Source organism: Agelaius phoeniceus, chromosome 2 (assembly GCF_051311805.1).
Source record: "Agelaius phoeniceus isolate bAgePho1 chromosome 2, bAgePho1.hap1, whole genome shotgun sequence".
Taxonomy (NCBI): domain Eukaryota; kingdom Metazoa; phylum Chordata; class Aves; order Passeriformes; family Icteridae; genus Agelaius; species Agelaius phoeniceus.
Window position 1 is genome coordinate 33,192,397 of NC_135266.1, and position 13,550 is coordinate 33,205,946.

The 13,550-nt window shown below is 36.7% G+C and overlaps 1 protein-coding gene across 5 annotated transcripts in view; it reads left to right on the forward strand.

The window, feature by feature from the left end:
- GABRG3 (gamma-aminobutyric acid type A receptor subunit gamma3) overlaps positions 1–13,550 on the forward strand; it is a 299,464-nt gene that overhangs the window by 272,212 nt on the left and 13,702 nt on the right. For all 5 annotated transcript variants that reach the window (XM_054654544.2, XM_077173454.1, XM_077173456.1 and 2 more), the window contains one exon: positions 7,707–7,859. In XM_054654544.2, the coding sequence (XP_054510519.1) occupies positions 7,707–7,859 (153 nt within the window). The remainder of the gene's footprint in view (positions 1–7,706; positions 7,860–13,550) is intronic.

Sequence of the window (13,550 nt, forward strand, 5' to 3'; positions counted from 1 at the left end):
TTCACATGGCTTAGTGGGAGGAGAGCTTTATATACAGTAGTTATGACTGCAAAGACAGAATAGCTGTATTTGGCAGGACAGCTTACATAATATATAAACATGTAAATTTTATTTATGCAAATAGAAGAGTCTTGATAATGCCACCAAATGCTAAAATAGTAGTATTTTTTTCCCTTCTATTGTTTTAATTTAATCTGGAGGTCAGTTGTATTCATGGAACTTGATTCATCTCCTGAGTACATTCAAAGTATCCCATACACTTAACAGAAAATATGGGATATGGAGAGTGGAATGATTGCAGTGGAATGAAAAGCAACTGTCTTTGAAACCGGCAGTTTCAACTGTCAATGGCACATAAAGAATTGTTTAGGGCACAAGAAATACTGACTAATAGGTTTCAAATTACTCTGGTACACAATTAAGTTAAGTCTTAAGAAATTGGGTCTTTTGCTTATTTAATTTCAGTACTTCATGAAAAGTTCCAGTATACAACATATGTATTCCAATGATTCTGGGGAAAAAAAATCAGTATAAAGAAGTTAGAACTTTGAACAAATCCAGTTATTTTCCAGATTCAATAATAAATGCTAAAATCAGAGGATGTAACAACATTATGTGCTGAAAATATAGTTACTAACTTTTAAAAACAGGCTTTTAAATTTCATTTCACAAAACTGTCATTTTACAAAACTGTTTTGAAAGTGCTATTTGCATCAAAGAAAATGAAGGTTCAGGAAGGAAGAACAAACAGAAAAAATTAAATTATTTTATGGTGACAAAAAAGTTGATAGCCTCAAGTAAAAACATGTTTCTTGTTATTAGAGTCTTGATGTTACGCAAGGCAATAAACCCAACATAATATCTTGTAGTTCTGCCAGGTTAGGAAGGTCTAACTTGACTTTAAAAATTCTTTTTCCTTGAGACAACCTGGAATCTGATCTTTGCTTTGTTTTTCACATTCTAATCTAACAATATTTGATTTTTATTATGCATGCTAATACATATGTGTATACTTATAATTGAACATGATTTCTACAGGCACAAACAGTGCTATTAGGGTTAGTTGGTGTCTTGAGGTTTTTTTTTCCCCTGTGTATTGATACAGTAATTTGTCTGTGATAATGGGAAACTTTAGCAATGATTTGGCATCACAGTATGAATATATTTCTGAAAAATTTGCTTTTCAGATGTAAGAGCTGAAAGTCAAATCTAGGCTACACTGCTCTAGTACATGCACACACACACTCAGACACATCATGATAATGCCAAAGGCAATTATGAACTCAAAACCAGAGATCTTAGAGACAAAGAAGCCTTTTTTGATCTAGTGCCTAAGATCCTTGCCTGTGACTAGACATCTAGTCACATTGCTGCTATGGCAATACATGTAAAAACAACACCTCTGAAGCCCAGTACACATTTTTTGTGACATTAAATGTGCAGCTTAAGCAGAAATGTAGAAGTATAGCAGTGCCTTTTACCACTCCAAGAACACTTACTTGAGATAAGGAGTAAATATCTTTCTCTGCTGTACACAAGCTCCCATCCAAGCACAATATCCAGGTGTCACTGGAATAACTAAATGCCAAAGCAGCATAAGGGAATCTAAGACTAACCCTTAAGTGACAGCATGACCTTGATCATTTTATTCTTCCTTTTGTCTTGGAAGCATTTGTTCTACCCTACTGTGGAGCAAAAATTTTTCCCACCAATGAAAACTCTTTGTTGACCGACCCATTTTGGAGGAGTCAGAATAAGCCTGCAACCAGTCTTCAGCATTTCTTCATTATTTATAATGATGCAGAAGAAGATAAAGGCATTTTTAATGATACTTTCATGACTCTCATTTGATCTACATTTTTCTTCATAAGAACTGCAAAATCCTGTTCTCACCCATGTCTTTTTTATTTTAATAATAGCTGATTTTGGAGTCATAACCACCTGTCAGTACATTAAGCTCTTTCTTCTACCATTTTGTAGAGTTTTTGGATCTTCCAAAGTTGAGACTTGCTCTGTACCTGACTGGAGATAAACTCATGTTAGGATGGGATACCAGCTCTGAAGACAGACCAGCTGATGAAGTATTAATTGTAGGCAGTGTAATTGAAGTAATCACAATCCATCTTTCTTTTCTTCTTAGTAGTTCTAGTAAGAAGATTGCTTGACCCTCCACAAGGTGTATCTCTGAGGTGGGATGAAGGCCTGGGATGTGAAAAGAGCAAGCTCACATGGCTCTTCTATCTGATTTTGAATCATAGAGATATAGAATAAGAGAATGGCTTGTTGCAAGAGATGTTAAAGATCATCTTGTTCCAACCCCATTGCCATGGGCAGGGACGCCTCACACCAGACCAGGCTGATCAGAGCTCCATCCAACCTGGCCTTGAACTCTTCCAGGGACAGAGCACCTACAACTTCACTGGGCAACCTGCTTCAGTGCCTCATCACCTTCAGAGTAAAGATTTTTTCCTAATATCTAATCTAATAGTTCTCTCATTCATTTTGAATACATTCCTACTTGTTCTGTCACTATATGCTCTTGAAAAGAGTCTCCATTTTTCTTGTAGGCTCCCTTCAGGTATTGGAAGGCTGCAGTTAGGTCTTCTGAAGTCTTCTCTTTTCCAAGCTGAACAATCCCCATTATCTAAATTAGGCAGGGTTGGGTTTTGTAACACCGCCTGTGTTTCTGCCTGACATTGAACTGAGATATTCTTTCCAGCCAGTGCAGAATCTGGAGTCATGTCTTGAACCTGAAACTTGCACATTTCCAGTTGGCACCAGCACTGCCACAATAGTTTTGTTTCCAATTCCACGTGCATCTCTTCCAACAAACCTCTCTAGTGAACATTTTGCAGAAAATTCAGCTTACTAAGAAAGAAGAGAAACCTAGCCCAGGAAATTAAAAATGGAGCTTTGGGAAGCAAAGATCAGAAAACAGGTTCAGAGTGACATGAATAGTTAACGGCAAGATTAAATAATTTTCTCTTGGCTTCCAAATGAAAAAATAAAATGTAAACACCACTGAAGATTGGAAAGTTAGTTTGATTGCTATTAAGTAAATTTGATTTATTAAGATAATGAGGAATATGATTCAGTCTCTGTGGTCTTGCTGATCAGCAGAGTAATACTTGTGGCACACAGTGTGACTCCTCATTTTAATGACTAGGCTTTTCTTCTGAAATCAAACTCTTGCCGTAACATGGATAAACTCTGCCACTCCTCATTATTCTGCAGTTCCTGTGATGGACAATTGGCACGTAACCTTCATTCCCATGCTGAATCTGCTTTGTGTATGCATTATACCTTCATATTTCAGTCTTTGTAAAGTTAATAATTTTATCTTTTTTCTAATTGTCAACCTCAGAGTATAATGGAAGGATGAATGAAAATGTGACATAAGCTAGTATAGTATAATTTGAATAAACAAATTATTTACAGTATATAATTTTGTATACTTTTAAATTTATTTATTTTTAATAAAATAACCAGTTGCATTCTGCTCAAACATTTTACCTTCAAGGGAGCCATTCTTGGTGCAAGGCAAAATTCTAGCAATTCAGGCCAACAGACCCTTAGTCTTCAAAAGTCAAAAATAATTTGCTATAGTTTAATACTGTTCATTAAATCCACAGCAGTTATTACATGGGAAATCATTGTTGTTCTAAACAGTGTCCTACTTTCAAACTAGAAACTTAGGCTAATATAAGTCCTATGGGTAACAGCCAGCAGTCATCTTGGTTTCATGGGAAGCATTGCTACACTATTTTGATTACTCCAGATTTGCTGCCTAAAGGTGCACATTTTGCTCCCTTTATAGAAAACTGATCCCGCTCTATTTTGCCTCGAGATAATTTTCAGTATTTCAGTGAATTGATGGCTGATCATTTCGTTCAAAGTAAGTTTGTCTTCCTGGGAATATTATTTAAGTTGTTAAAAGGTAGAATTCCTCTCTGGGTTTAAAAATGAAGTTTATTGGTATTAGCTGTTCCAGTGGTCCTTTGCTAGGCAACCACTGTGATTACTTTCAAACCTAATGCACTGGTTCAATGTCATGCAGTTTGGAAGGAGACTTTTCCCATCTTTCCTGCACTGCAGAACTTTGTCATACAATGACCCCCAGCTGCCCTTCTAGCAGTGGCAGTAACAGCAGGTGGAGCTCTGAAGGCTTCCAAAGGTACAAGGAGGCACTGAGTGGAGCTCTTGAAAGTTTTTCTCTCCTCTGGGTTGTGCATGACTGCAGGATGTACAGAATGAATTGTATCCCAGAAAAAGGAGTCTTTCAGAAGAGAGGAGAGTTTCTTTGCACAGATTATTTTGGGTGTATAAAGAAAAAAATACACATACCGTGGCTACTTTTCTTTAATGTGCATGAAATGCTTTCAAATACATAGAGAACATTTACTTCTGGAAGGAATAATGTGAAGAATAATATAATCATCATCAGCAGGAGCTGCATGCAGTTTGGAGTAGTGCAATAGGGAAAGCAGCCACAGCACATACTCTTCTATGTAATGTGGCTCTTAAATATAATGAGAGAATCCAGTAATCTCAACAGAAGTTTTCTTGGCTGAGGATAGAAATGAAGTAGTAATTTAGCTGAACATTTTAATTTACCATAGCTATTAAAGAAATTCATTCAGTATATGTTGTACTGAAGCATGCTTGCCTCTGAAAGAAACACTGGTGCTTTCAGGAAAGGAAAGGAAAGGAAAGGAAAGGAAAGGAAAGGAAAGGAAAGGAAAGGAAAGGAAAGGAAAGGAAAGGAAAGGAAAGGAAAGGAAAGGAAAGGAAAGGAAAGGAAAGGAAAGGAAAGGAAAGGAAAGGAAAGGAAAGGAAAGGAAAGGAAAGGAAAGGAAAGGAAAGGAAAGAAGGAAGGAAGGAAGGAAGGAAGGAAGGAAAACAGAGGAACAAGCAGAGGAGTTGTGTGTATCCTAAAGGATGAAGGTATCAATTTTGACTGGGAAAAGGAGGAAAATAACTAAAATACCCTTTAAAATATCAAGATTATTATATTTAAATAAAATAACTTTGGCATCCTCACAGGAGTAGCCTAATTTGGCTCTCACCGTGGAATCAAGAGATGTGGTCAACTCCTTGTGTAATCTGCAAGTGTCTACAATGGGTTTGTCCACATCTCAGCCCTATGCTCTTGTTTTTTAATCACAGGAGAGAAATGTAAATGTTTTGAATACATTCCCCTTCTAAATTGTGCTTCTAAAGCAGATAAGACAAACCATATACTGAAAGTACCAATTTCTTTTCATTAAGTGTAGAAAAGAGGCCACAGTGTGCAGGTTATCTGCAGAATTTGCCTTCTAGATGTCTAGAATCACAGGAAATTAATCCTGCCTGAAAGGACACTAAATCAGTTAATGACTAATTGTGATGATGGACTCTCTATGTCATTTACCATAATTTTCTCTCACTCTCATGTTTATCAGGTTTATTTTCATCAAAGGCCTTGGAAGCAGAGACTCTTTATTACTTTCCCAGTATCTTACAGTGCAGTATCTACTCCTACTCCTGGTTGCTGGGCTGGTTTTCATGACCACACTTCTGAGAGGAGCAGTGACCTGTGTGGGTACTGGAATTGTGTGTATCATTCATTGTTGTACACAATGGAGGTGTGCAGATTGTGCTTGACTTTATACCATTCTCAGGCAGCTTATCCATAAACACACAGCTCTAGATACAGGAACTAAGCGAAGGAAATGGAAAGGCTTGACACATTTCCTTTAGAGTCTTTGATTTCATTTTTTGCTCATTCTTCTACCTTGGTAGACAATATTTGACTCATTAACATGCTTTTTTGATTCACCTCCTTTCTTTTCAGTTTGTTCATGTCAGTAGAAGCACTGGTTTACACTCCACCTGACTCTTTACACCTGTTTCTATGAAATTATTTCGTTGCTGTGGTGTAAGTCTTTCTTCAGTGAGGCAAACTAGCCAAACTAGTAAGCCAGCAGAACCTGTAGTCGCTAACCCACATCAATTCCCTGGTGCCATTCCCTGCATAGAGAAGACTGCTGGGGATTAGTGGAATGACAATAACCCTGAGCCACAAGGCTCACAATGTCATGATGCACTGCAATAACTCCTAGCTGTATCCAGAGTGAGCCCTTTAAGGACAGCTTCTGAAATGACTTTCCAGTTTCTTGGGGTCACACAGTTTTCACTGGCACAATTGTTGTGAAAATGTTTGCTTTTGTCTAACAGAGGCATTATGGAAACATTCACCGGCTTGTCAACCTCTTCCAAATATATCTATCTCAAATGGATGTACTTTAAATATAGGAACTTTTCCTTTTCACACATTCCCAAATTCCCACCATCAGATTTTTATTTACCTTTAAGTTTCTAACTTATGGCATTTCATTGATTTTACAGTGACGTCAGAGATGCTTTGGATGAAAGTCAGTCTTACTGAGTTAATTTATTTTTTATATAATATTTAGCTGTAGTCAAATTATCCATTGTAAGTAATGCATTTGTTTATATGTCCTCTGTTACTGGATGATTAAGCTTTAATTTGCCTCAACTAATAAACCCATTGTGCTTCTGCTTGGGCAAGTTGTATGTACATTTCTCGGGGGATTAATCTTTATATGTTTCCAATTTCTTCATTCTTCTGATGGTTTGCTGTGAGAAGACAGAGTTACTTAACTATTGCAAATGATGCCTTCTGCAAATTCATACTCTAGAAAGTTAAGGTTTGTAACAAGAAGCCATAAAATTTATTACGCCAAACCTGATGCAGTCAGACAAAACCACACAGAAATTCTCTGGCATATAAGCTCTGCTTTACATCTGAAATGGAAGCAGCTACTTCAAGTGAAGTACAAAAAACAGTCTCAGTTCAGTTTTATTACTGCTATTCACCATGACTGTCTCAGAAAGTGAACATCTGTGAGGCTGAGAGATCTGTTAGTAAGGGCAGAGGTGATAGGGTCAGTAGCCTCTACTGAGGAGAGAGGAGGGACAGATTATTATCCCCTGTGGAATCACAAGGATTAGCAGAAGAGATACAGTGAAAAAGTCATGTACTGTGGGATAAACTAACCGTCTTACTGATTTTTTGAATGTATGATTTTTACTACACAACAAAACAATAAACCTTGTGTTCAGACTGACCTTCAGAAAATACCACAAATGGCCACAACTGTTTTGAAATGCCAGCATTGAGTTCTAGTGTCTATTAATGACTTCTTCTGTAAAGGCATACTCACGTGGATGTTACATTTGCCAAAAAGACCCTATATTCAGATTCATATCTCAAATGAAGATAACAGAAGTCACTAAAACCTGAAATTAGGGCACAGAACACACAGCCTGCAGAAGGAAGGGTTTTGTGTGTAGTGATTGCAGAATCTGGCGAATGACAGTACCTTCACATTTGTGGCAATGAAGATATCCAGAAATGCCATGTCTGGAAATTCAAGATGCCTTTCAAAACTTTACTCATCCAGAATGATTGCTGAGAAGCTCTGCCTGTCAAATACATTATTTCCACAGTGAGCTAAAATTTAAGGATATTAGAATGGCACGATTTACTTAAATTTCACAAGAGAATTACTGTGCAGATGCTGTTGAAACTCTAAAAAATATTTCATATGCAGTTTTCATGAAAGTTAAAATATTAGCAGGTCAGTGAACAACTATCTGTTTCCCATTACAATGCGAATTTCCTTTTTGTGCTATTATTTCAGGTGATTATGTAGTCATGACTATATACTTCGACTTAAGTAGAAGAATGGGATACTTCACTATACAAACATACATTCCCTGTATATTAACAGTTGTTCTTTCCTGGGTATCCTTTTGGATCAAAAAAGATGCCACACCAGCAAGAACAGCATTAGGTAAGTTGTTAATAATTCCCTTTCCTGATGTTCCTGCACTACTATTTGAAAATGTCAGCTTCCTTTCAAAAAGACCATGAGGTATATACCCTTTGGATTATTACTACTATGTGTTGCAGAACCAGATCTACTTATTACTGAGACCACTGGGTTTTTTTCCTGTAACAGGGTAATTAAAAGTAAACTAATCTGACCCATTGGATGACACTGCCACCTATTTTGCATAAAACTCTTGAATTAATGTCTGTCTCCTTGTTCTCACCATGATATTTTAGTGACATTTTTGAAGACTTAATTAATTGCACTGCTGGCTTTCTTCACTTCTGTAACTCTCCCCCACTGGCAATTATGTCTTATATATACAGAAAACTGTGGGATATAATAGTATTAACTCATGCAAAGTGTTTTAGCTTGCATGCTTGAAGCTAAGCTTCACACTGGGTGTATTGATATTTTTCATAGATTGTGAATATTTATGCTGGTTTAGGTTTTCCAGAAACTCGTTTTGGTCAGGACGAGCATGTGTATTTTGGCAATGTGCTTTAGTGTACGCTTAGAATTGTTGACTTAGACTTAGATTTTTTTTAAACATCTATAGGAAGACCTGCAGGTTTTCACAGCATCAAGGGTATAGGGGTATGTAGCAGCCAATTGTATGTAAACATCAGAACCAAAGGAGAAACAATTCCTTAGTTCAGATTGTGATTGCCAGGTCTGCCAATATGATTCAGAAAACTTCTAGTCTAGGAAAAAAGGGGAGCCTGTGTCAAAGTTTGCATGTCTGTTTTCAGCCATTCCCAGTGCTTCATTGCATCCTCCTGCTGGAGTTTGTTACTATGTAGGTCCATTTTTCTGAGATTAAGTTACAGGAAAGGAATATTCAGTCCTCATTCCCTCCATGTGAGTGCCAAAGGGCCCATACACCGCAGCTCCAGCAACAGGATGGACACAAAGACTCACAGTTATTCTGTTATCCAGTAACACCTCCAGAACAGCAAAAAGACCATACACAGGTGAGGACAGAGCAGCTTACAACTGCCTGTTCCTGGCAGGGTGGACTTGCCTCTGATAGCCAGAAAATTGAGCAATAGGTCTTAAGTATAACTCTCTGCTGAACTCTTAAATTGAACTCTTTTCTTCTTAAATTAGGTGACTCAAGGGAGATAAGGAAAGATTGACTGTTCTCCATCTTTTTTTAAAAGGGAATCTGAAACCCTGTGCATGGGGAGAATCACATAGCATCCAGCTGTATTATCCTTCTTAATGGAGAAGAAAAAAGAGACAAAATAACACTTTGCCATAAGCATTTTTCATAAGTAGTTATTGATTTGCCATAAGCATTTTTCATATCCTGTAACTAAGGGTGGTTCCCCACACCACAAAGCTCATTTTTTCAAATAATTAGACACAGAAGTATTTTAGATCACTAAGCACTAATGTGTGACTCTCCACCTCACCCCTCAGATAGCGTGAAGTTCAGAGAATAAGTGTATTCAGATACTGAAGTCATTAATTTGGAGTAAGAACATAAAAATGAGTTGTTTCAAGCTTCTACTCTATGGATGTCATGACTCACTCCTAAAACTCTGACTGAGAATTTAATTTCATAGGCTAAAATATGACTTTTCTTAAAGTAAAGCCAAGTATATATGGGTCACTTCTTTAGTGCACAGAATCCTGTTGCTCCCAAATTGACAATGGCCTGTTGACTCCTGGGATGCAGTAAGCAGATGCTCCCATTGTGCTGTAGATCTGCATGTATAATGCAACTTACAAATCTGTCTGAGCAACAGCACATATCCACATCTAGACAGTGGCACATGGTAAAATTGTGAGTAATGCAGCCCAAGGCAAACTGCTGAAATTGTCCTACTAATTAGTTGCAATTAATTGTAGAGACTCTGTGGAACAAACCTTCTCCAAGTATAGCTGCATTAATGTAAAGCACCAGGGAAATATTTATCTCTCTGAAATTAATGAATAATTTCCAAAGTTTTTGGCAACTACTCACAGTTACATGAAGGACAGGTTTTATTCCTTTCTGAATAATGCTAGCTAATACATTTCCATGCTGGAGAGAAAAAAATATTTTGGGTTTGGGACCATAAGTATTCTTTCAGCAGTGATGTCCAGAGACATTAAAGCCTTCTTTAAAAACTTGGGTTTTTAATCCCCTTTTTACAGGCACTTTGAGGTACTAAGGCCCAGACTGGCAACAAGATTAACTCCAGGCCACCTAAAGAGTCAGTGGGAAAATGGAAATAAAATTTGAGTGCTGGATGAGAACTGTGTTTTTTGATCCTGAGTTATTCTGCTCTTCATTCAGAGAGAAAGAAATGTCTCTCTGCAGCTTCTGCTTGTATCTAGTAATCAAAATTATCTCAAAATGTTCTAAGTCAAGAGGCAACTTTTCCCTGAAGTTATGATCTGAAAAATAACAGGTTATTTTCTGTTAAGTTAAGCTGAAGCTTTCATTCAGTTTCCCTGTACTTTTCAAAATGGGTATAGTATGTAATAGGACCAGGCAGTTACTACAGAGAAAGATTGAACTTCAGTTTAAAAAGATACCATGAGTATCAAGGCCAGAAATGTGTTGATGAAAAAAAAAGATACAGATGATATTTAATAAAAAATGAACATTGCTTTCCTTGCCATTTCATCTTTACCTCATTCACTAGAAAACCAAGAAAGTACTCAAAACAGGGGCCAGACCAGAAAGATGGAGAACTAACTTTATGGACAAGTGATAGTATGCATGAAAGCAGAAGACATTTCCTTTAGTGTCCCACCAACATAACCTCAAGAAAATAAAAAATTAGCCTTGCTGACCGAAGAGTTTCTAACACTGAAACTCCAGCCACCTCACTTTGCATATGGCTGTCCAGTAAGCAGATTTCAAGCAGTCATAATTTTAAATAACTGTTTAGACCAGCGATCTAAAATTTAGAATGCTTTCATGCATTATGTTTATCTGCATGATTTGATCTTCCAGTCAGTCATATTTTTATATCAAATAGCATCTTTGGTATGGGATTTACTGAGAGAATATAGCCAAAATGGAATATATCCCAAAATGGTATTTACAATGAAATTTGTAAGCCTACACATACAATTTCTACCTGAAAATTTTGAAGTCAGGTTACCTCAGAGCTGTCCTTAGCTGATACTAAAATTCTGTTGAAATAGATAGGTCATGAACCCTGTGAATTTCAATAACAGATGCAAAGCTCCCTTTGCCATACGGGACTCCACAAAGTGAGAGACTTCACAATTTCATCTGGCAAGACGTATGCATTTGAAACCACTCAACAAACTGAATTTCCTTACCATGAGAGATGAAGTTAACTAAGGGTATGAAACCTAGATACTATATTTGGAAATAATGGTGCTGAATTTTATTAATACATACATACATACATACATACATACATGTATATATATATATATATATATATTCTGATTTGTAAATGTACAGAAATACAAAACTGTATCATCTGGTGCACCTTCTTTCTCTTTCCTCTCTGTATGTATCCCCATAAACTCATTTTAACATTTTAAAATTTGTGCCTGTTTGCTAGATGTAAAATTGATACACTAGATAGAATTTTCATAATTTCAAAAACGCAGTGCTTGTTTACAATGTGAGCAAGAATCCAGTTGCAAGCATGATCTGAGCTGCTGTTTCATATTCAGGCTTAAGGCATGGAGTAGGATACAGGTGAGTTGAGGACTTGTATGCATAAACTAATGATTTTTTTTACCCTTTTAATAAAATCTGTCCTATCACATGATGAATGGGAAACAAAAACTTACATTTGAGTCCAGGTAAATGGGACTCTGTGTATTGTACTGGAAGAACTCTATAGGTTTTGAGGATTTTTTTTAAGATAGTAAAATGCCTGAAAGCATGTACATGTGGCTCTGAAAAGAACACTTTTGTGTCACAAATCTAAATGTGGATTAGGAAGTGTTGAAGAACTTGATTTTATATTGTAGGGTATGTCATGGTCTGGATGTGGTTCTTTTGAAATTAGTGACTCCCAAGGCCTGGATCAAGGCCATACAGAAAGTGATCGAGTTAGTAAGGGTCAAATCAAAGCCAGCCAGTTCACACCTCCTCCACTAGGGCATCTCTGCAGTTGGCCAACACAGTCTTTGCAGCTTTTTTAAACCATCAGCTGGGTACAGAACTGGTATTGAGGGCTCTGAAGAGGTTGCTGGATCATGCCAACCCTATCTGCTTATACTGGGAGGTGGCATAGATTACAGGAAATGGCTTTTAGATGTCCAAGGCACACACAAAGTCCACACTTTACACTTCCTATCAGCATTGCTTTCATCTTGGTTATTGACTTGGGATTTTTTTCAGAAACTTTCTATTTGTTTGTTTCTGGGTAAGAGGTATATAGGGAATTCAGTTAATCATTATTATTCAAGGTTGAGACACAGGCAATAATTTGCCTTCTGGCTTTTCCAGGGACTTTCTGTTATCTTGAATGGAGAAGGTTGTTCTTGTGAATCACTGTAGCTTATATCAAGCATTACAAGCCAGAGATGGACAATTCTTCATAAAGAGAAAGTAGTCAAAAGTAATCCACAGATACTTCTTTCTCTCCAGAGTGCTTTTAGTGAGAAGTTATTTAACTATAAGGCATAACTTCCATCATTCCTTGCCATTTCAAACACTATGAACCATTGTGAAACATCATTTTAACTATAAAAAAAGAAAGATTACCTTATGGCTATGCTGTTTGTTGAGAAGGTTCTCTCTTGAGACTTTCTTGTGGGAAAGCTTTATTTTTTTTCCCTAGTCAATAAGAAGCTGGATTTTTTTACTATCAGAAGACATGCAGTTCATAACAAGTTGAGAATGAAAAGATTACTATTCCTCAGGAATGAAGAGAAATTGTATGAATTACTAGGAGTCAACTTACATGACATAGATTTCATTTTAGCACTGGTTTTATCATTTTGGATATTTCACACTTATCCCATTTTGTTCACTATTACTAAATCAATCTCAGAAGTGATGCTTTGTATGAATTAAAAAGGCTATCTCTGTTAATGTTGCATCTGAAGTTTGTATGAGAGTCTTACTCTGACTGAACAAGTAACATTGACTTCCCGTACTCAGAAGGAAAATGGCACTGGAGGACTCCCAAGGAAGCAGTGGTGTGAAGACATACTTTCAGAATTCATGGTCAGATCATAGCAGAATCTTTTTTTTTTTCTCCCCCCACCTCTTTTTTGATCATAAGATTTCTCCTGAGAGCACTACTACTGTGGAATAGAACATCTTTCCTTCACTGCTTACTAACTTTCTTGATTTTATTTTTCTGGGTTTAGTATCTTTACTGCTTCATACTCCTCTTCAAAAATTTCTTCATTCTCTCCCTCACCCCCATCCTCAACCTTACTGGGATCAGAAAAAGGAAGAGATGAAGAAAAGCATATTGAGACACATAGGAATGTCACTTTTACAAACATGAAAATAAACAACTGAGCAAATCTGTGAATCACTGTAGCTTATATCAAACATAAGTTTTCAAAATAACTTTGTCCCTATTGATACTATTTTCCATTATTTCTTAACACTACCAAATTAATTAATTACTTGGGTACACTCTGGATTTCTCTTTTGTATATTTATTTCCAAAGATTCTTCTGTGATATAAAGAAGTGATGTAGCAC